At 40.7% G+C, this 24,108-nt stretch overlaps 1 protein-coding gene across 3 annotated transcripts in view; it reads right to left on the reverse strand.

Annotated features, from left to right (window-relative positions):
* Positions 1-13,849: 13,849 nt before the first annotated feature.
* POU6F2 (POU class 6 homeobox 2) overlaps positions 13,850-24,108 on the reverse strand; it is a 501,581-nt gene continuing 491,322 nt past the window's right edge. Inside the window, exons 10-11 of one of the 3 annotated variants that reach the window (XM_073008947.1) lie at positions 21,735-21,903; positions 13,850-18,283 (exon numbers count right to left, since the gene is read on the reverse strand). In XM_073008947.1, the coding sequence (XP_072865048.1) occupies positions 17,779-18,283; positions 21,735-21,903 (674 nt within the window). In that variant the 3' untranslated portion in view covers positions 13,850-17,778. The remainder of the gene's footprint in view (positions 18,284-21,734; positions 21,904-24,108) is intronic. The other 2 variants (XM_073008946.1, XM_073008948.1) reach the window with 2 other exon arrangements.

Raw genomic sequence — 24,108 nt, forward strand, 5'->3', positions numbered from 1 at the left:
AGTCAAAAGAGAAAACCACCAACCTAGAATTCTGGATACAGTGAAATTATCCTTTGAGAGTGAAGAAGAAATAAACTTTCTCAGACAAAAAAAATTTAAGGAATTTGTCACCAGTAGACCTGCCTTGCAATAAATGTTGAAATAATTCTTCAGAGACAAGAAAAATAACACAGGTCAGAAACTCCAATCTACATAAGAACATTAGGAAATGAAAAAAATGAAGGAAAAATAAAGTATTTTATTTTTCTTATTCTTAATTGATCTAACATAATAATTTCCTCAAAATAATAATAAAAATGTAGCCAGTTATTATACTATGTTGGTGCACAAGTGATTGCCATTAATTAATTACTTTTATAATTAAAAGTAATGGCAAAACAACAATCACTTTTGCAGCAACCTATAGCTTATGGATAAGTGAAATGACTGACAGCAATGTTATAAGGGAGGGAAGGAAAGAGTTGGAAATACCCAGTTATAAGGTGCTTGGACTACTATTTTAAAGTAGACTTGGATTAATTGTAAATATATATTATAAACTCTAGGGAAAACACTAAAGAAATTAAACAAAGAAGTATAATTCATATGCTAAGACAGGAGTGAAAATGGAATTGTATAAAATGGTCAGTTAAAACTAGAGGAGGCGGAAAAAGAGGGGAAGACAAAAAAAAAAAAAAAAAGAAAAAAAAAAAAAAGAAAAGACACAAAGAACAAGAGTAATGAATAGAAAACAGTTACCAAAAAGAGCTACCAAAGTGGTCAATGCTAATCTACCTGTCAATAATTACTTTAAATGTGAATGGCCTAAACATACCAAAAAGTGTATTAATGTGTATTAGTAAATGTTTCTAATCTGTCAGTAATAAGATGTCCAAGTCTTCCCTTTTCCTCTTCTTGATAAAGGCTCTGATAATTATGCATGACTGATGTCACTGATATTAGAAGTTGTGGGTAAGGGGGTTAAATTGGAAAGAGTTAGAGAAGATCTTGAGCTGGAATTGAGATACCATTTAAGCTCCCCTGGGGTGGTGGTGTGCATCATGAGGTCAGCAGATATTCCCACATATCTGGAGTCCATGCCCATGGGTTTTTTCCTAGTAGTCCCCAAGAACCACGGCCACTAAAGGACCAACCCTGATGATTGTACTGTACTTCAACTCAGTTAGCATTTGTTGATCAGTATCATATACCAGTGTAGGTACTGGACAGTAAAAAATGAATAAGTCATGGTCTCTGCCACCACAGAGTTGAGCCCATGGACATATAAACAAATTACTTAAAGGATGCTGATGTCAGGATTTATGAATTGTCTAGTTTTTATATTCAGAGGTTAAAAACCAGTAGTGTTTAGATAGATTTTTTCTGTGCTTATTTAAATTTTAAAAACTGTTGCCAATATTTATAAATTAGGAGAATTCACACAAAAATGAAGATTTTCAGCCTCTTTGGGAAAACTAAAAGGTCTGACAGCACTGGCTCTACCTTCCCACACAGCAACAATAGGTCAGAGCTGAGGCACAGCTATGTCCTTTCGATAAGACGTGCATTCTCCCGTTCACTACACTCTCCACTACTCCGTATTGTCTCTGACACTGAGGCCAAGTGTCAGGTACTTTTTATCCTTGTGTTTATACTGTTCTCCTGGGTCCATTTTCTCATATACATTACTTTCCTGCCTTGTTAGCATTTTAGTTTATAACCACTATTAAACTTTACTTTTCACAAAAAGCAATATATAAATAAGAGTCAAATGAGTAACATCTTTTCACTTGAGTAACATAAAATAATTACTCATAAATAATTATAAATATTGATAAATCATACATTTATTTTTATTAATTAATCAATAAATATTTACTTAATTAAATAATTAAATAACTAAATTTTATTTGATTGATTTTTTAAAAAGTTACACTTTAGCTTCTGGGGTACATGTGTAGAATGTGCTGGTTTGTTACATAGGTATATATATGCCATGGTGACTTGCTGCACTCGTCAACCTGTCATCTCCCTTAGATATTTTTCCTAATGCTATCCCTCCCCCAGCCCCCACACCCCAACAGTCCCCAGTGTGTGATATCCCCCGCCCCATGTCCATGTGTTCTCATTGTTCAACTCCTACTTACGAGTGACAGCATGCAGTGTTCGGTTTTCTGTTCTTGTGTTAGTTTGCTGAGAATGATGGTTTCCAGTTTCATCTATGTCCCTGCAAAGGACATGAACTCATCCTTTTTTATGGCTATATAGTATTCCATGGTCAGTATGTGCCACATTTTCTTTATCCAGTCTATCATTGATGGGCATTTGGGTTGGTTCCAAGTCTTTGCTATTGTGAACAGTGCTGCAATAAACATACACATGCATGTGTCTTTATAGTAGAATGATTTATAAACCTTTGGGTATATACCCAGTAATGGGATGGCTGGGTTAAATGGTATTTCTAGTTCTAGATCCTTGAGGAATCGCCACACTGTTTTCCACAATGGTGAACTAATTTACACTCCCACCAACAGCGTAAAAGCGTTCTATTTCTCCACATCCTCTACAGCATCTGTTGTTTCCTGACTTTTTAATGATCGCCATTCTAACTGGTATGAGATAGTATCTCATTGTGGTTTTGATTTGCATTTCTCTAATGGCCAGTGATGATGAGACAGAGTCTTGCTCTGTTGCCCAGGCTGGAGTGCAATGGCACGATCTTGGCTCATGGCAATCTCCGCCTCCCAGGTTCAAGCAATTATCCTGCCTCAGCCTCCCAAGTAGCTGGGATTACAGGCATGTGCCACCACGCCCAGCTAATTTTGTATTTTTAGTAGAGATGGGGTTTCTCCATGTTGGTCAGGCTGGTCTCAAACTCCTGACCTCAGGTAATCTGCCCGCCTCGGCCTCCCAAAGTGCTGGGATTATAGGGGTGAGCCACTGCGCCAGGCTGATGAGCTTTTTTTTCATGTTTGTTGGCTGCATAAATGTCTCCTTTTGAGAAATGTCTGTTCATAGCCTTCACCCACTTTTTGATAGGGTTTTTTTTTTTTTTCTTGTACATTTGTTTAAGTTCTTTGTAGATTCTGGATATTAACTCTTTGTCAGATGGAGAGATTGCAAAAATTTTCTCCCATTCTGTAGGTTGCCTGTTCACTTTGATGGTAGTTTCTTTTGCTGTGCAGAAGCTCTTTAGTTTAATTAGATCCCATTTGTCAATTTTGGCATTTCTTGCCATTGCTTTTAGTGTTTTAGTCATGAAGACTTTGCCCATGCCTATGTCCTGAATGGTATTGCCTGGATTTTCTTCTAGGGTTTTTATGGTTTTAGGTCTTATGTTGAAGTCTTTAATCCATCTTGAGTTAATTTTTGTATAAGGTGTAAGGAAGGGATTCAGTTTCAGCTTTCTGCATATGGCTAGCCAGTTTTCCCAACACTATTTATTAAATAGGGAGTCCTTTCCCCATTTCTTGTTTTTGTCAGGTTTGTCAAAGATCAGATGGTTGTAGATGTGTGGTGTTATTCCTGAGGCCTCTGTTCTGTTCCATTGGTCTGTATATCTGTTTTGGTACCAGAACCATGCTGTTTTGGTTACTGTAGCCTTGTAGTATAGTTTGAAGTCAGGTAGCATGATGCCTCCAGCTTTGTTCTTTTTGCTTAGGATTGTCTTGGCTATGTGGGCTCTTTTTTGGTTCCATATGAAATTTAAAGTAGTTTTTTCCCAATTCTCTGAAGAAAGTCAATGGTAGCTTGATGGGGATAGCACTGAATCTATAAATGACTTTGGGCAGTATGGCCATTTTCACGATATTGATTCTTTCTATCCATGAGCATGGAATGTTTTTCCATTTGTTTGTGTACTCTCTTATTTCCTTGAGCAGTGGTTTGTAGTTCTCCTTGAAGAGGTCCTTCACAACTCTTGTAAGTTGTATTCCTAGGTATTTTATTCTTTTTGTAGCAGTTGTGAATGGGAGTTCACTCATGATTTGGCTGTCTGTCTGTTATTGGTGTATAGGAATGCTTGTGATTTTTGCACATTGATTTTGTATCCTGAGACTTTGCTGAAGTTGCTTATCAGCTTAAGGAGATTTTGGGCTGAGACGATGGGGTTTTCTAAATATACAATCATGTCATCTGCAAACAGAGACAATTTGACTCCCTTTTTTCCTAATTTAATACCCTTTTTTTATTTTATTATTTTTTTAGTTTTTGAGATGGAGTTTCATTCTTGTTACCCAGGCTGGAGTGCAACAGCGTGATCTTGGCACACTGCAACCTCTGCCTCCTGGGTTCAAGCAATTCTCCTGCCTCAGCCTCCCAAGTAGCTGAGATTACGGGCATGCACCACCATGCCTAGCTAATTTTGTATTTTTAGTAGAGATGGGGTTTCTCCATGTTGATCAGGCTGGTCTTGAACTCCCGACCTCAGATGATGCGCCTGCCTTGGCCTCCCAAAATGCTGGGATTATAGGCGTGAGCCACCATGCCCAGCCTCCTTTATTTCTTTCTCTTGCCTGATTGCCCTGACCAGAACTTCCAATACTATGTTGAATAGGAGTGGTGAGAGAGGGCATCCTTGTCTTGTGCTGGTTTTTAAAGGAAATGCTTTCAGTTTTTGCCCATTCAGTATGATATTGGCTGTAGGTTTATCATAAATAGCTCTTATTATTTTGAGATACGTTCCATCAATATCTAGTTTATTGAGAGTTTTTAGCATGAAGGGCTGTTGAATTTTGTTGATGGCTTTTTCTGCATGTATTGAGATAATCATGTGGTTTTTGTCATTGGTTCTGTTTATGTGATGGATTATATTTATTGATTTGCGTATGTTGAACCAGTCTTGCATCCCAGGGATGAAGCCAACTTGATTGTGGTGGATAAGCTTTTTGATGTGCTGCTGGATTCGGTTTGCCAGTATTTTATTGAAGATTTTTGCATCAACGAATAATTAAAGTTTTTTAATTTATTGATGTTTAATGGAAGTCAAGTTTGTTCCCATTGTCCTTAACAACACCTCATCCAAAGTGTACCAAAGAAGACATTTCATCTCACATCGAGACAGCCAGGTGGAAAGGGCTCCCTGGCAGAGCCTCTGACCAACTTATGCACTGGGAGGAATGCACACTGGTGTGGAGCCACAGAAGTTCATGCCATTTGCAGCAGGGAGGAGCTTGGCCCCTCCTCTTCCTGGGTGGTACCTGTAATTCAATTTGTGAGGCAGGAAGCCTACACTAGCAGGAACTCTGGCCTTGCAGAGAGTCCCTGTTTCCCCTTTTTTCCTGTTTGCCTAATAAATCCCATTTATTTCACCCTTCAAATCATCTGTGAGCCTAAATTTTCATGGCCATGGGACAAGGACCCAGTCTTTAGCTGAAGTAAGGAAAAGTCCTGCAACAACATGGAGAGCCTCCAAATCACAGACAAGGGATCAAAATTTCCTTCTCTCCCTCTTTGGTCTAGAGAGGAAGGTTGAACCATTTTGGTATGATTTATCATAGTTTTTCTGAGAAAAACTATCTTCCTTTGGATTCTGGATATTCATAATCTCTCAAACTGGCCAGGTGCCTCCTTTCTCATAGAGGTCTGGGCAGGGAGGGACTGGTGGTGAGCATCTGCAGCTGAAGGAAGCACTGTGGCAGCTCCAGGGTTTCCACTTGCAATTTGGGTTCTCTTGCTTTGTTCCACTGGGATTGGACTGGAAGGGTAAAAAGTCACTGTGGCAGGTGCTGGGAGAAACATAGTGATGCTGGGGAGAAAGAGGGAGAAGTATCACAATAGGAGTGCCTGGGCAATGCCATGGGCACTTAGATCCAAGAGAACCTGCTCTTAGGCCTTGCAGTCCAGACATACCTGGTCTTGTATTTTCATTCGTCCTCTTGCTAGCTGTGAGACTTTGGGCTAGGGACTTAGACTCACTCTGCTTCAGTCACCTTTTCTGCAAAAGAAAGAAGCTAGTATCTTCTGGAGTTGTTTTATAGATTAAACGTGGGCAAAACCCTTTACATAGTGCCTGGCATTTTGCAATTGTGCAGTCAACAAATGGTAACTATTATTGTTGTAGTTGTAACCAGTATAAGGTTGCCAGATAAAAAACAAGATTCCCAATTATGTTTGAATTTCAGATGAACAATGAAAATTTTTTAGTATAAATACGCCTGAAATATTGCATGAAATATTCATCCGAAATTCAAATTCAACTGGGTGTCCTATGTTTTTATTTGCTAAATCTGGCAACCCTAAACCAGTATGTTCCAAAACTGCGTTCATTCATTCAGGCAACAAATGTTTATTGGGCCAGGCACTGTTTTGGGGGCTTATGAAAAGTAAATCAAACAAGGATTGCTGACTTTGAGGGGGTTATATTCTAATCAGGAAGAGGCAGATAATAAACAACAAATATACTAAATAGTTAAACAACATAGCATATAAGATGATTACAAGCACTATAAGAAATGTTGAGTAGGTTATAGGTTTAGGAAGTGCTAGGAGGTGGTGGTGCAGACAGCAATATTAACTAGGGTGGTTCTCGTAAGCCACTTAAAACATGAGATTTGAGCAAAGACTTCAAGAAGGCAGGGGAGTAGGAGCTTTCTGGGCAGAGGATACAGTTTAAGAAAAGCTGATGACCCAGGAAGGGCACTAGGAAAAGCCAGGATGTTGAATCTACTAGCATCCCATGAAGGGCACAACCAGATGAGCAGCCTTTTCCCAGGAGCCACTGCCCTTGCTGTTACTTTCAAGCTGCCAACTTCTGCCAGGCAGCTGACCTTCTGAAGCTCTTCTCTGGCCAGAAGGAATTCTCCTTTCTCATTTTGGAAGCAGCCCTGGGGAAGGGCCATGACAAGGGTGAGGTGCTAGGATGTCAAATTTAAATTTTATGCATGTCTGAGTGACTCCTTAAAAAATTTTGTCCCTTGTGGGCCTTGCTTGTGTCACCGAGCCCTGGCCCTGCTTCTAAGGGTGCTGAGCTATTTAATCTGGAATGCCCCGGCTCTCTCCTGCCTCTTCCCTTCTTAGCACTCAGAGGATCTCCCTGTCATGGCTGCTCAGGGCTCTGCTGCTCCCCCTACTCAGAGTCATCTTCCCTCAAAAGCTCCTGTCCCTCTAACCTCTGTCCCTGCGGGGAACTCTAATCTCAATCGTCTGCAAGTATTTGAACCTCAATTGAGGGCCAGGTTTGAGGTCTTTCCCACAGGGCTCCTGGGCCCCGGATAAATCTAGGGGTGTGTCTGAGCATCTGTTCCAGGATCTGCAAACACTTCAGGGAAGCAAGAAATAGGTTTTTAGAACATTTTGAGATGGTGCCTGAGTTCAGCTTCCCCAAAGATGAGGATTTGGGTGTAAGTGATTTATTAAGAAAGGACTTTGGGAAAACCTGGGAAGGGAGTGGAGATGCAACGTAAGTGAGGGAGCGATTCCAGGTCATTTTCCAGGGTGGGCGACTGCAGCCTGGTCCCTCCATCTGGAGTATGCATGAGCCTTGAAAGTACACAGGCCAGAAGCTGTGGGGGCTGGGGAAGCCATCCTCTCAGCTCTGGGGGTAGGGATTTGGGAACATAAACTTCCAGGCACCTGGGGCTCTGTGCTCTTGCAGAAAAAAGTGACTTAGTAGCTGGAGGAAGTCCTCCAGAAGGTACAAAATTTGGGGGCCAAACCTTTTTGAAGCAGGTGGCAGAGTACACAGAAATGGGGTGAAAGAATCCTAGGGGTTCTGGGTGGAGCCTTAACAGCGTCACTACGGACGGCTTGGAGGTGGGCCCAAACCAGCTTAGCCCAATAGAGCAGGGATCTATAAACTACAGTCTCTGGGCCAAATTCAGTCAACTGCCAGTTTTTGTTAATAAAGTTTTATTGGAACACAGCTACTACCATTTGTTTACACGCTGCCTATGGCTGTTCTTGTGCTACAATAGCAGAGTATGGTCCTCAGAGTCTGAAATATTTACTATTTGCCGGCCCCTGCAATAGATCTTCATCCTGACTTCAACTCTAAAGAGTCAGTTTCACTGTTATGCTTTCAGGTCTTAGGCTTTTCATCTGGATCTTGGAGGCTGATCAGAGTTCAGAGGTCAGGAAAGGGAGGAGAAACAGGCCAAGAGAACACAAAATGTAAGTAGAGTTTCCTGGCTGAGGAAGTTGAGGGGGTGCACGCACAAAATGTTGAATTGTCTCGTCTGGCTGACTTCCAGTTTTGGGGAAAATAAGGGCAAAGTAAGTTTAAAGGAGAGAAGCAGAAAATAAAGGTTTGGAGGAGGAGAATAAGGGATGGGGCAGTTGTTTTGCCAAGGCACGGGCAGGTGGCACTGATGTGTCCCCAAGTATTTTGCTCTCTTCAGGAAGTTTAAATGGACCCCTTCAGAGTTGAATACTTCCCCTGAAGAGAAAATATGGAGAAACAGGCTCTTATACTCTTGGGAGACTGCAGATACATTAATTTTTCTCATTTTTGTTCCTCTGGGGGAGTCTGATGGTTCTAGAAGCAGAAATAAATACACACATGCAAGTGCTTGAGCACCCATTATATTTTTCAAAGACTGGTTGCATTGCGATCTCCCAGGAACAGAACTAGGCGCCTGTGTGGACTCTTCCCCTCTATTCAAAGCAGCAAAAACCCCAAAAGTAAGAATTTGAACATTCAGGACACAGTAGGAGTGTGTTAAAAAGTAAGAGTGAAGCTTCTGCTGTTGGAAAGAAGCAATAAAAATGTTCGATGTGTGTGTATGTCAGGGTGTGTTTTATCAAACTGGGTGGCAGAGAATGATTTTGATGGGTTCACATCATTTCCCCAAGCCTTTATATCACAGACTGGCTCCCCATAAGGACATGTGTACAATGCTCACTGTGTGCATGGTATTGGCTACTGAAGGCTTTGATATGGTTTGGACTTATGTGACGATAAAACCATTCTTTGAATGTAAAGTGGAGGGACTCACTTTAAGTAAGAGATCATCATGCCAACCAGTATGAGCCTGCCAATACCTAGGGGTGTGTATTTCCATGACTGAAATCCACTTTTCTTCACTCATACCTTTTGATTGGTTAGCAAAGTCTGTGTGGAAATGATCTAGGGTTTTGTGTCTCCCCTACAGACAACAGGGGGCTGTTGTGTTTTCCTCCGGGATTAGTTGCGTGGTGGGTCAAGTTAAGATTCTGGGTAAATAAGGGCTGAGTTTTGGCAACCCAAACAGCTGTGGCATTTCACAGAAATGGGATTTCACGATATGTGAGTTCTACTTTTGGTTTTCTAATTTACCCTCTGTCTCTGAAGTTCAAGACAAACAATTAAAGCAGCCCATGAATGTTAAAATAGAGCAATATAAAGAAAAACAGCTGAACTATAATAATCTATAATGAAAAGATCTTGTTTCTTTGTATATTCTGATTTTTCTATAATAAAAATAGATTACTTATACAATAAAAGATTTCAACACTAACAAAAACTGGAAGGTAAAAGAAGCAAAACTATTCCCCAAATGATCTCTTTTCCTTCATCTGTAGTCATAGATGTGGCCCAAGTGGTGACCAGATCCATGGATCAAAAGTCCATTTTCTGAGGTCCAGTGATCCACTTCAATGATGCATTAGTTCAGGAGTTTAGTCAGTCTAAACGTAAGTAAGTCTTAGTGAATCTTCCTTTATGAGAACATTTATTAGTAGCATAAGTATAACTAAGCAGGCCTCAAATCTCAGATAATAGTGCAGAAATTGAAAATGAGGACAGTAATACCTACCTATGGTAGGTATCCAAGAAATATCAGTCTCTTTTCTGCTTCTTTTGTCCAGCATCTTAATAAGAGGATCTGCAAAAGGCTTCAATATTATAGTTCGCCATAAGTGTTATTGCACATGAGTTTCTTGCTCTTTGACTGAAGTTCAGTGTTTGGAATTACTTCAGTTCTGGATCCTTTTGGTTATATTGGCCTTCCTATCATTGCATATGTGCAAATAGTCAAACACCCTGGAAACATCCCCTCTTTCAGAGGTGATGCCCCAGTGATCTCAGTAACAAAGCCCATTAACTCATGCAGATACTTTTACACAGATCCCAGACTTCAGTGATATAGATAAGGCAATGGGAAGAGTGTGATTTCTTCCCAAATGACAATCTCAGTAAATGGTTAGGAGTGCAACTAAAACTCTTTTTTTTTTTTTTTTTTTAAGACAGAGTCTTGCTCTGTCGCCCAGGCTGGAGTGCAGTGGCGTAATCTTGGCTCACTTCAACCTCTGCCTCCTGGGGTTCAAGTGATTCCCCTGCCTCAGCCTCCCAAGTAGCTGGGATTATGGGAGCCTGCCACCATGCCCGGCTAATTTTTGTATTTTTAGTAAAGACGGGATTTCACTGTGTTGGCTAGGCTGGTCTCGAACTCCTGACCTCAGGTGATCCACCTGCCTTGGCCTACCAAAGTGCTGGGATTACAGGCATGAGCCACCACTCCCAGCCAACTAAAACTCTTTAAAGTGACATGGGAGCATCAAAGAAAGTTCTGGAATGGACCTTCCAGCCCAGGTCCCAGGCCAGCTTCCTATTTCCACACTCATTGCAAGGTCTTTACTTGCTAGTGGGATTAGTGACTAGGACCCACTGATTTTCTCTTTCACTTTCAGTTGGTTTTAACTCATTTGCCTTTGGAATCATTGGAACTCTTTGTTTTCTTATCTGGAGACCCTAAATCTCAGTGATAATAAGAGGATACAGTGTATATAGACGTTTCTAATTTCCGTTTATGTGTCCTTTACTATTTCTGCCAAGCAGTAAGCATTCAGACTAAGTTCACCTAAATCATAGTGGACTTGCTAATTAGATAACTGGTAATTATCCACAGCAGTAAGCCTTTCCTGAACTGCTACCATGTATCAGATACTGTAGTTTTCATTGACAGTTCAAAGACATGGCGGTATCAGAGTTTACTGTGTTTCAATGTGTACTCACCTTGGTGAATATTCTAGTTCCTAGTGTTTTGAAGAACCAGCTCTATCTATGAACTCTGGGATCTTCGTGAAGACTATTAACTTTTATGATTCTTAGTTCTCATGTATAAAATAGGAATCATCACACTTCTTTGGGTTTATGTTAGGAGCGACTAAAATAATGTATATGAGAGAGCTTTGAAAACAATACAAATATGACTGTTACTCTTATTAGACAAGGAAGATGTCACATGCAAATGACAACTAGTTAAAAGAACTTATTGCCGACTACACTTATCTGTAAGCCAAGTCCACAGGCAACTCAGAGATCAACAGCTGTGATTTTTTTTTTTTTTTTAACATTTCAGCGGTGGCTAATAAACATGTAAACTTGATAAATGTTCTGATGAAGGAAGCACAATGCCCGGCACATAACTATTTGGGGAAAGGCACATAATTGAGCCTTAAAGAATGAGTAGAAATTAGATAGGTTAACAGTACTGTGGATGGACATTCCAAGCAGAGGGTATTGCATCAAAAGTAATTTGGGCATTGGAGAAATTTTAGAAAATTTGGTGTGGCAAGGACATAACCCAATGAACTGGGAATTGATGAGAGTAAAGAAATTGATGATGCCTAAAGAAGTAGGCAAGGACCAGGTCACAAAAGGCATTGTGTTCTGTGCTGGAGTCTGCTTCTCTTTCTGAAGGTAACGTTGGAAAGGTTTTAAACAAAAGAGAAATATATTTATACTGGCTTTTTGACTACTCTGGTGGCAAACATACGATGCGTGTAGAGGCTAGGAGGAGCATATCATGGTGATCCAAGTGAGAGGCAGGTGGGTCTGAACTAAGTAGTGGAAGTGGGGGATGGTGACCAGCAGAGACTCAAAAGGCATTCATGAGGCAGAACTGCCAGAACTTTACTGACTTAGGGGGTGTGTGTGTGTGTGTGTATGTGTGTGTGTGTGTGTATAAAGGGGTTGGGATGACTTCTAGACTTCTGCTTTGGGTGGCTGATGGATGGAGCCATTAACAAGGATAAAGCAAATAGGAGAAAGGCCCTGAAGAGGATAAGCGATGTTCATAATTGCTTTAAGAAAACAGGGAAGTATTTCATATGTTTTAGAAAGGTTTTCATGCAATGCACTGAAGATCTCCTTAGGTGTCATCTTCTTCCCTTGACCATGGCTTTCCTCAGTGCCTGGTAGGTAAGACAAATGGGTGTATTTGATTGGACTCCTTTTGAGGTACAGAACAATGGATGAGGAGCTCAGACTTGTCTTTGTTAGGAGTTGGTTTTATCTATATGTTGCTTCTGAACTCTTTCCAAGCGTAGATTCTTTATTAAACTCATCAACAATTGTCCTACTACACTTGCCACTGGATATATTGTATGATTATGGTTGGTTTAGTAGACAATTGTTATCGGAACAGCTTTTGGAATCCTTTAAAACTGATACTTGTGGTTGTATTCTAAGCCTAGGCTGTTCCTACCCATTCATTTTCAGTTTTGAAGTCAGCCTCAGAATTGCTTTCCATCATTTTAGTTTTGAAATTTATTTTATTTTTGAAATATTATAGTATAAGAAACATGGAATTATTTCACTTTCTGGAGAAATATCAGTGGTTTTTGCACAATGAATATGAGTTTCTTGAAGGCGAAGATTCTTTTTGTTTATTTCTGAGTCCTCAGCACACAGGATTTTCTGACACATGGCGAAATGCTTAGCAGGTATTTGTGAAATATGGAATGATTAAATGTAAGGGACGGCTGTCCTTTTTAAAGAAGACGTTTTAGAGTTTCCTAGGTCAAACATATTTCATAGGCAGGACCTTTGCTCATAATATTTGTAGAATATTAAATATGGAAGGAAAGCCATTGAAAATGACTTTATTTTTTGTCTTTTCCCCACCCATCAAGGCAGAAGTATCAGCATTTTTTTTTCGCCCCTTTTAAAGTCAGGTTTGGATCTTCCTGGCCCCTTCGTGGCTCATTTATAATGTATGGTTACTCAGATTTTTGGTTTTGTTGCTAACTCCAAAGTACTTCTTATCAATCACAATATGAAGTTGATACACAGATTTCCATGTGGCATAAACAATGTTTGCTAAAGGTCACTGAAAGTATGACGATTATGACTCTAAATTTTTTTTTTTACTGGTACTTTTAGCAAGATGGTCCTATCTTTTGAATTAGTGAATTATATAACAACATTCACTCTCCCCTCCTACCCACACTAAACTTCAGGTGGGAACATACGCCAAATGTCCAGATTTTCCAGAACATGCCATTACAGACATTACTTAAGACTAGAAGATCACTATTCACCAACGGAACTCTCTACGACCTGGCACACAGCTGGGTGTTAGTTGTAGAGTGTGGTGGCTCTGGGTTTTGTCTGCCCATTACCATAGCTCTTTTTTTTTTTTTTGTCTTCTGGTTCTTATGTGGACTCCTCTTTCAATCCTTGTGGTCCCACAGGGTCGTCACAGTGAGGCCCTACCCTCCCCCCACAGACAGGAATGAGCCTGTGACCATGAATTTATGTGCACCACCCCCCAGCACCAGTGCTTAGTTTAGAGAAGGGCGCATGACTCACAGTCCTAGAGTCGATGGTTAGAGAATCCATCTGAGAAGGAAACCAAGCAGCACAGGCTGATGACATCTTTGAAACCACTGAATCCAGCTGTGCTTCAGGTCTACAACGGGACTTCCCATTAAGTCAAACAACACAGTATGTTTATGTGTAGGCAAGTTTGAGTTGGATTCCTATAACTTGCAATAAAAAGAGTCCCAATAAATACAATATGTCATTTGAAAAGTTAAAATAATCATGATATTAACCAGTCTGTCTCGAACCCCTTCCTTTCCTTAACATTTGGGGTTGTAACATACACTTTTTAAAATGCTGACAACTTAAATGACATATCTGAGTGTCAGACACACTTAGCCTAGAAGCTCATGTCAAACAATTATTTATTTTTTATGGTACAAATTAAAAGTGACAGATCTGAAGCTGTTAAGAAATACACAAAGTGCAGCTTTACTGACCATACAGATATTGCTCTAGATTAAGTACAGTTTTTTTTTTTTTTTTTTTTTTTAAACATTAAGCAACCTGTGCAGATAAAATCAGCTTTGGTTTCAATGTCAGAGCAAGTAAGGAGCTTTTAAATATTCAGTTTGGCTTCTTGGTCACAAGTCTATCATGTCAACTTCTCATCATGATGATTTTTCCAAAGAAACCCAGTCCTGTTTCCTGCCCTCCCTCCTGCTGCCTGCTCCGGGCACAGAGAAGCAGATCTCTTTGTGGTGGCTCATAAGTGACCCCGGTGACCAGTCTAGATCACAGCACATAGGACAAAAAAAAAAAAAATCACTTTCTTAACAACAAATAAACAAATGTGCCTCACATAATTTCAAGTTGAAGACAAGCAAATCACATGACAAAAGGCTCATTACAAAATGTTATCCAAACAGATTATACAGTCAAACATTGAAATGAAAATCAATTTCCTTTATCTCCATTTCTTTTAAGCTTGGTCATTAACTGGGTACAAGTAGAGTGCTGAGGTAAAACATTGATGAACAGTTTGTATTTCTTTTTTTTTTTTTCTTAAAATAGGAACAGTTTAGTATTGCGAGATTGTCAGCAACATTTAGCCATATCTATACAATGTGCATATACCTACAAATATTGAGCTTTGGTCCAGCGCAGAGAAACGAGCAAAGGCATTTTACGATTTCTTTTTGGTTATAGCTTGAGTTCTTTGATACGCCTCTACTTGTTTTGTTTTTTCTAGCTCCTTTAGCTTTTTTGTTCTCTCTTCCGTGTTGTGTGTGTATGTGTGTGTGCATCTGTGTGATGACAACATAAAAAAGCCAAAACCTTGCAAATGCAATTAAGTTTCAACTGTTCAAAATATTTTCTTGGTTGAAAAAGAAAGAAAATCTATAAACAAGTGTAAAATGTAATATCCACTGTCATTTTTTTCATGAAGTAATGAAGAAAATGCAGATGACAATAATGAAAAATTATGTGAGAAAAATACTGAAGCTTGAAATACAATCACATATGCCCAAAGTGACTTTTATTTTTTTTGTGGGTGGCAAACCTTAACCTTCAGTTCATGGAAACATAAAAGACACTTAAACGCTATTGGCATATGAAGTTGTTTACAAGTAGACATGAGAAATGTCATCATAAAATTAAGCATTAGATGTGGTCCCAAAGACTTATGAGTTACACAGTATAATTTATATTCCTAAGAATCTGTTCAGGCACCTTTTTGTGCCTTGTAGCAAAAAATTTATCTGTAAAAAATTAATATAAGAAGCATTACAACACCTTATAAATAATTTATAAAACAATACAAAATTATAAAACTATAAAAAAATCACTGCACATGAATGGTGTTACGACTGTGGGATGAATATATTTCTTTTTTGTTCCACTCTGGAAGACTACTTTTATTTTATATTTTCCCTGTCCTAGTTAGACCCTCCCAATTATAGATCTCAGAACTGAGCAGGCCTTATGTAACCGCTGCCGGCATATATTTAAATATTTAGCATCCGTCATATGTTATCTTGTTAACTTCTCTTCGCAGGGAGCTTTTCTTGATGGAATTTGGAGCAGGTCCTAGGAGAATCCAAAATCTGTTTTAATCAATAAAGTTTTGGGTTTCTGGGTTGTCCATATTTGTGCAGTTTTTGAGGTGGCGAAAGGGACTCTGTGATGTTGGCATTGAAGATCAAGTTAGCTGTGGTCCAGTTAGCATTGACTGATAAAATGGAAACACCTTTACGAGTGACTTGTTCCACTTCCAGGATTCCTTTTAGAGTTTCCTTGCTGGTAGTCTCTTGATTGCTGCATGAATCATCGGAGGGGACAATTATACTGTAGCATTTACACAACCAGCAAAGGAGCCAACAGAAGAAACTCAAACCCCCTGGGGGGAGGGAGTGTATTAGGGGAAGGAGATGGCATTTCTACTCAGTTGGGCAACTTGAGATTGGGTTTCTCTTTTTTCTTTCACAACTTCCTTCTAGATAATACATTAGCATGATTATAAATTATGCATGAATATTTACATTTCAACAGCAAGCAAATTGACGGCTCTCTTTTGCCTGCTCCTTTAATGGAACACCGTCTGCCTGTACCTGGGTGAAAACACCAGTGGCAGGTGCCAAGTGCTCACCTGCACAGCCGTCCTCACATCCTAACATGTCCTTCTTGCTTATTAGGTTATTGCAGCCCACAGATCTTTTAAGTTATTTTTTTAAAGGAAATAATCCTCTAGTTCTCATATTGAAGGGTATTCTAATGTGTTAGATAAGCCCCTTCTATATTTTTTTCTTTTGGTGAAAATTTCTTCAAACTTCCTTTCCCCTGAAGAACCTAGCCCCCAATTCCAGTTGTTTAAATTTGCCCGCCACCTTTCTGCTCCATTTATATATCCCGAAGAATAATTATTCCCCCCTGAAAAAAGTCTGCCATCGATATTGGAATGAAAGAAGTAGCAGAAAAGATGAGATTAACAGGATACACGATGGCCTTTAACGATCCAGTTGCTATCACTTTCTTTTTAGCCTGTGTCTTTGTGTATATGTTCATGGGTGTGTGCATGCCATGTGTGTATTTGACTGAAATCTTGAGACATTTCTTTGGCTATCAGACTTCTGAGAGAAATTGCTTTGCACAGAAGCATAACATAGATGTAAGTATTGAACCAAATGTGCAGCTTATGTTTATATTACAAAATTAGTTTTGGTCAGCTCTCCATGTACGTGGCCAACAGACTGAGAAAAATCCCAAGCTCTGGTGTGGACAGTGAGCACAATTACAGCTTATGCCAGTGTTGACAGTTCATCGAGCAAAGCCCTAGTTATTTTGGAGTCTCTCCTGCATTTCACTAGGATCTGAGTGGAAAAGACACTGTTCCTCCCCACTTTCGTGGCTTTCCAGCAGACCCCGGGAGCCACGCGCGAGGGAGATGGAGAAATGGAGGAAAAGAGAGAAATGCGAGCTCCATTTTCTTTTCTCAAACCCACAAGTCATAGTGAGAAAAAAGCAACAAATGCTTTGGCACACGATCCAGGATGCCCTCCCGTCAAAAAGAAAGAAAAAGAAAAAAGACCACCCTCCCCACCCCCACCCAAGTAAAACCCAATAGTGAGCCTCACAGAATGGCTTCAACAATGGTACCCACCCCGTGGGTGGAGACAATAGATGGGAAAGATGGGAGAAATCAGGTTTCCTATTGTTCTGTTAGTACAAATGTAAAAATTCGTAACACAACTTTACGCGCAGAGAAGCGTAGACGAACGATCGCGTTGCAATGCCATGTTTCTGACTTTGGTTAATAGGTTTCATAGTGAATCAGCACTTAGTACCTGAAGGGGTGCAGTCCTTCCTCCAGGTGGCAGGCTTGTATTCGCTTTGAACAGATCAAAGTTTTTGTTTCTTCGTTGTTGGTTTTTGGTTTAGGTTTTTTTTTTTTTTTCTTTTTCCTTAAAATGTGTTCACATTTTCATAATATACAGAAAAAAGTACGTGGTTATTTGGTTTGCTTTAAGTCCATTAAAAAACTGGGTTTGGGGGAGACGGGTGGGGGAAGGGAACTATCCTACCGTATACACCTTCAGTGTGGTGTATTCCTTGTTTAAAAATTTTCAGAAAAATTTCTTGTTTCCTATTTGGAAAACCAACAGACATGTAGAAACCATTCTGTCCACTTGGTAGTTTTCTTAGTCTTTTACTTACAAGGGTGATGATGGCCGGGGCTATTTTTAAATTAAATTAAAAGTCATTGTTATTGTCTTGGAGTCCCAAGCGTGGAGTTTAGTTTCTGTGAATTTTGCTTCTGATTATGGGTGGGCATCTCTTTAGGAGTTTTCTTCCAGAGAGTCTGTCAAGGGCTCCAAAGGGACTGCCGTGGCCGGCTCGTGCTGTTTTAAGCGTTTAATTGTGTTCTTCAGGGCTTGCCTCTTATTGCAGAACCAAACTCTAACTACTTCTCGGTCATAGTTCAGCTTCTCAGCAATTTCGGTCATTTCCTGCCCAGAGGGGTGTGTGTTCTTCTCAAAGTGGGCATTGAGGATCTCAAGGGCCTGGGGTGTGAAGGAGGTGCGCCGCTTGCGCTTTTTGGATGGTTCACTCCCGATAAACTCGGTCAGGTTCTGCATACCTGCTCGATGGCGGGCCTCAGCCTCAGCCATCCACCGCTCAAGCACCGGCTTGATCTTCTGGGCACTTTTAGGGGTGATGTCCAGCTTTTCAAACCTGGCAGGATACAAAAGGCCAGGGTTCAGTTTGGCTGTCAGACTGCTAGCTATAGTGTTCTCTTGGGCTTCCTGTGGTAGGAAAAAGTGGCTTCTCAGGATGGTGTGTCTGGGGGGGAAAATTGAGAAAGAACAGTCTTACACTGAGTCCTCTGCCAGGGTGGGCCTCCTGCCTGCCTGCCTGACTGCCTGGCAGGGCGAATTCACTGCAGGTTAATAGCCAGCTGCAAGGTAGCCAGCCCTGCCCAAGCCAGCGCCAACCCTCCCAGCGTGCTCCATGCCAGACCATGCAAACCACACAGGCGCACAGACAGGGGTAAGGAGAAGCAGAGACAGCAGGATGCATGAGCTATCACAACAGGCACGCAAACAACTCACAGGCCTTTTCCCTACAAACTCTGAGATCTAAGCTTTTATTTAACAGTACCAGCTCCATTTCTCCAGTCCTCAGACTCCTGAAGGCAAAAATTAACACTAGGAAGTGACATCAAAGATGACAGTTGTCACATTCTTTCATTTAAAATGATTCTTTACATGTTTTACATTTGGATTTCTTTAAATTTCCCCCACTGACTTGGTTATAAAAATGTTATTGCTATTATCATAGTCACTGATGGCCACTGGGACTTTTTTATGGCTCTCTTTTTATCTCTCTTTTGTGTCTCATTTGGACTTCTCTCTTTTTCTCTCTCTGGGAACAAACAATTTTCACCATATGTAAGTTAACAACATGCCCTTTTTCCAGGTAAAACATAACCCATTGCTACTTTCCTGTTCTGGCTCAAACAGCTGGACACATTGTAATTACTATAAAACACCCCACCTCTGGGTGTGCTAAGGCCACCTCCTGCCTTCCAAACACCATCCGGCGTAATGGTGTACTTTTGCACCAGGGCACCAAGCTGTGTTTAATGTGTGATATCTGCAAACTGTACTTGAATGATATCATTTTCTGTAAATGAGGTCTTCTATGTATCAACTGCCATCAGCAATTCTTTGCTACATTGACTTTAAAAAATATGAAGTGTCATGGACAAAATTATATAGAGTGTTTTAAGAAGCCGCCCTGGTACCAAACTCACACTCACTCTCAATGAGGTACAAAAAAAGTAGGAATTCTTTAATTCATTTGTTTGTTTATTCTAAATCCAAACTCACAACTCTCTAGTATGACAGCTTTGGATACACAGAATTCTCCTCTCCCTTTTACAGTATCCCATGCTGTTGAAAAACTTCTGACTACAGAGTGCATCTTATTACAATGGTCTGTTCTCATAGAGCTAAACTGAGCCTGTGTTACTCAGAATATGTCTTGTAAGGATGCTTGCAAAAGTGCAGAAAAGGATAGGTTTTCTTTATGTGCCACAATCTTATTTTTGGCGGCATATTTTAGATCTCTTATAATGTGATAAGCAGCACAAACAGAATCAAATTTTAATGCAATTTCCATAGCATTCCCTTCCACATAGAACTCAAAGGTTATTTGTTTATTTTTGAAAAACCCAGCTTCCAGTACTGGTCAAGGAGGGAAGGAGTACATTTGCTTTCAATACAGAGTGAACTGATCATTTAATGTTATTTAATGAACTTGTCCTTTACGGCAAGCTCCTCAAAAGCTCTCATTGTTGTGCTAATTTGCCACATACCACATTTTGCCATCGTTTGCCATAAAATCCCCAAAGCTTAAATACTTAATTGCATAACAACAGGCTTTACAGTGTCAAGGCACCAGGGGACAGAGGTTGTGATAGGGCTGATCAGTGTATTGGTAATGCTTTTTTCTCTGTGCCTCTGATAAGGAGGGATTTAAAGCAGCTCCTAGGAGTCACTGCAGCTAATGAGGGACAAGCGATGCCTGAGTGTGCAGGCTCCAAAGCAGGTTCCTCAGCACCTTTTGAATTCACTTAAATTGTTCCAATATAAGATCTCGGTCTTTCTTTTCTCGATAGATAGCTCCTAAAACGCTCTCACAGAAGTACTGGAAGCTAGAGAAAGGCCCAAAAGTCAAGGCATCAGACACGTTCTGTTATACTAGGAATTCCCAGTCTCCACATTTCAGCCACAGCTTTTTTGACCTCTCTCTGGGGTAAACTTTAGAAATCAACATACTTGATTGGGAATGCCCAAGAAGTGCTAAGTGCATGAGTTAAACATGAGCTAGCACTTATATCAATAAAAGGAAATCACGTTTTAGGACTAAAAATAAGCTAAACAGGAATTTAGCACCAATAGAAAATTGGCAACAACTAAAAAACCTGTGGCTGCTTTTATCCCAAGGCTGTCAAGATGAAACAAAATTAATGTTTCCCAACAGGGAGCAATGGTATTCATATCATGGATGCTGCTTGTTAGTGTTGATGCTTCTGTACATGTTGTTTGGAATAACATATACAAGCCTTGAAACAAATTTCCCAGCAGTAGTATCCTTGTATAGACTGAATAAAGGTTATTTTCTACAGGGAGGTATCTTATAAGAAAAAACAGTAGGGGAGGCCATAGAAGTGAGAGGATCCTATGGTGCTTTTTGTATTTAACAACAATCAATGGGTTTTATGGAAAATCATTGAGCAAAATGTGAGCTGCAAGCTACTACCCCATACTGATGTTATTTATAACCTTAGTCTTAAACTGCAGGAAAAGTACACTTCCGTCCTTTGGGGAATACATTAAAAGTATAAAGAGCAGATAAAAAGACAGCATTTCATGGATCACCAAGAACAAAATCCACTTAAATGAGTTTAGAGTTGGTTTCTTGGCTTTTCCTGATGGAGGAGGACTCATAAGGTATTGCCCAAGAGGAAAAAGCTCTTACCGAAGTGCCTTTGTTACCTCATGCATAAACATGGGATTAGTGCAACACACACATGCATGCACGGGGCCTGCTTCTGACCACTTAACCCGGATCAACTTGAGCACAACCAAGGCCGGATTCTGTTATTCATTTACTTAATTTGGGGGAGATGAACAAGGTTAGGCCAGATTCTCACTACCCTTTTCTGAGCCATTTAAAGCAGCTGCTGCTTCTTTTATTTTATTTTTTATTTCTTATAAACGTGCTTTTAAAGCTGTTTCTGGGAAGGCAAGTTAAAACCTTCAAGGTCACAAGATAGTTAATTTTTTTTTTTTAAATGTGTGTTTTCTTGGAAAATCCTGATAGCCATCTCTGGGCAGAAATAGCGAAGGCGTTAACACAAATTGGGAATGGCAGCTTTACAACATTTGCTCAGAATACCTATGTACGGACAAAGTCGGTGGCTCTCAGCTGCATAGGAGTGTGGGCCCAGGAGGAAGGCCCCTGACCCCGGGGTAGCGTATTTCCAATGAGACTGCCTTGGAAGTTCTTTGTGCGTTGACAGGAGTTATAAAGCCAGGACCCCCAAATTTGCTTCAGCAGCATCGTTTGCATCAAGATCACCAATCCCAACATATAGCTGCCCCCAAACTTTGTTCCCACTCTCTGCCCCTCCAGCTTTGCCCACCCGACGAAGAAAAGCTGAACCGCGAGGACAAATGAGGCCCAGGCCGGCCAGAAGAGGTGACAGCATGCAGGCGCGGGTTACCTGCAGATGGCTGACTGGCTGTACGCGGGCCCCTCTGTAGCACTGAGAGCCTGTCCCACCTGAGTCTGGGTCAGGCCAAGGGACAGGCGCCGGATTTTAAAAGCTTTGGCAAATTCTCGGATCTCCTCCAGATTAACCCCATCCACCTCACCCGCTGCCGTTTGAGGATCTGTGGAGATGTTTTTAAAAATAGGATCAATACGTCAACACGCAGCCGAGCAATATCTGTTTATTACGGTTTATAAGAAAGTGGCTCTCTTTAGCAGCAGAGCAGTGAGGAAACCAACCTCAGAGAATGTTCTCTTTGTCTCCCAGGTGAGACACCCAAGACTCCATCCTCAATTCATTACACCTCCACAAATCATCCTTCGAGATGTTTCTGTCCCAGACAAAGCCACAGCTTGTTCACACTGCCACTTCACCAATGCCAGAGCATATTCCTTAGGGCTTGACAAATAACAGCCAGCACTGGGAGGCACTTGCTATGGGGATGCGACTCCATTTTGCCCATAAATATGTTCAAATATTGTGCAAAAATATGAAAAGGAAAAGGTTTCCATTTGAAATGTTTTAATTAGCATATTTAATGCTAAAAATTGCTCTTGAAGAAAATAGTATTTTGTATTTTTCCTTCACCTGATCGCCAAAGCAGCCAGGCTAACAGCTAGGCTAACAGACAATAATGTTGCCTAATTTCTTACGTTCACATTAGTCCCTCAGAAGAGCATGCTTATGAAACTGGGAGAATGATATTGTCTTTTTCCCCCCATAGCAGTTTACTGACACAGACGCCTTTGTCCCCTGAAAGGGCACATAATAAAAAATGCCTACCACAGGAAAGCTCCTTTGGTGCTGGATAACGCGGTCAATTTAGGACTTATCAAGGGAAATGACACAACAGCTGGAGAATGAAACTTTTCCCCCCCGGCTACTGATCCCTGGATAAATGAAAGCATACACCAAGCTGGAGACAGCATGGGTTGGGGATGGTGGAAGATTTCAAAGTGCTACTCAATCCTGCCTGTAGCGAAGCCATTCTCCCTGTGAGCTGAATCTATTGTTCTTCACCTCATTCCTCCGACTTAGGTGAAAAGTTTTTCTCTTCCTTCTTCTGCACAATAACCCATCAATTTCAGTAAATTTGAGTACTTGTCCAAGGACTCTGGCAGACTATATTACTCTTCTGGGCTGAGAACTATGGAAACGCTAGTTGTCGTGACACAAAACAAAAAATACCCCACAAAACCAGAACATTTTCATGCCAAACGCCCATTTTCAAGGACTTTTAAATAAAGATGTTAATATCTGTGGGGAGCTTGGAGCTTCATGTACAGATTTTCTTATTACTGGGGAGGGATCTTCTCCAGCCTGAGGAAAATGGACTCTGTCAACAGAATCAGCAAAACAGGCATAGTTTGTCTTTTAATCGTCACATTAAAACAACAACAAAAAAAGTCCTGTAGAATGTCATTACTCATAATTTTGTTGTAGAAAGATTGAAAAGTGGTACAACTCCTGCAATCGGTCTAAGTATTTTTGAAAAGTAACTTCTGGGAGTCTGGAGTGGGGGGAGGGGCAATATCAGAAACAGTTCAGCCCCTGTGGAGTTTACAGTCTATAGGGGACTGGCATATAATGCTAATGCGTAAGAAACAATTAGAGAAAAATATCAGGCAGAGTATAATAGAGAACTAATGGTATGACATCTACACCGGGTGTGCAGAGACAGGAGAGAGGAGAGGAGGGAGGATTCATCTAGGTCTTCCCCAGTGGGCAGCTTTCAGAGAATGGAGGAGTCATATAGTCTGGTCAGCGGTGACAGCGTGCACACAGGCAGCAAGGCAGGGAGGAGCAGGGCACCGTGGGGACCTGTAAGGTTTGTAGGGTGAAGCAGCAGTTCGTGCTAGTAGTGAATATTTCAGTGTAGCACAATAAGAATCTATGAGCATGGGCGGGGCAGGGGTGGGCAGTGACTATAAAACTGGTTTGATTGTTAAGATGAATAGAAATACTGTTTTTTCTCCCAAAACTACTCCCAGAAGGCAGGCAATCCTCGGCTAATGAGATTTGTTTGGGTCATCCCTAGTGGAGGCTGCGCTCTGGATCCCAAACCCCACGAGCACATCAGCCTGGAGCTGCTTCCGGGCTCGCTAAGGATTGTGGGAGCTCACTTCGGCAGTCAGCGTCTCGAGCCCGTTTTTCCTTTCCCCGTGAAAAAATTCCCCAGAGCAAAAGTTGCACATGAGCAGCGTGCAAATAAAACCCAGCCTTCCTAGTGTTTACATTAAAAAAATTACTTGCTAACATGTAAACATTTATTTCTAAAGGAAAATCTTCATTTTCCAAATTCTTCTGAAATGTTAGAAGATTTGAC

The sequence above is a fragment of the Chlorocebus sabaeus genome, chromosome 21 (genome assembly GCF_047675955.1).
Source record: "Chlorocebus sabaeus isolate Y175 chromosome 21, mChlSab1.0.hap1, whole genome shotgun sequence".
NCBI classification, from domain to species: Eukaryota; Metazoa; Chordata; class Mammalia; order Primates; family Cercopithecidae; genus Chlorocebus; species Chlorocebus sabaeus.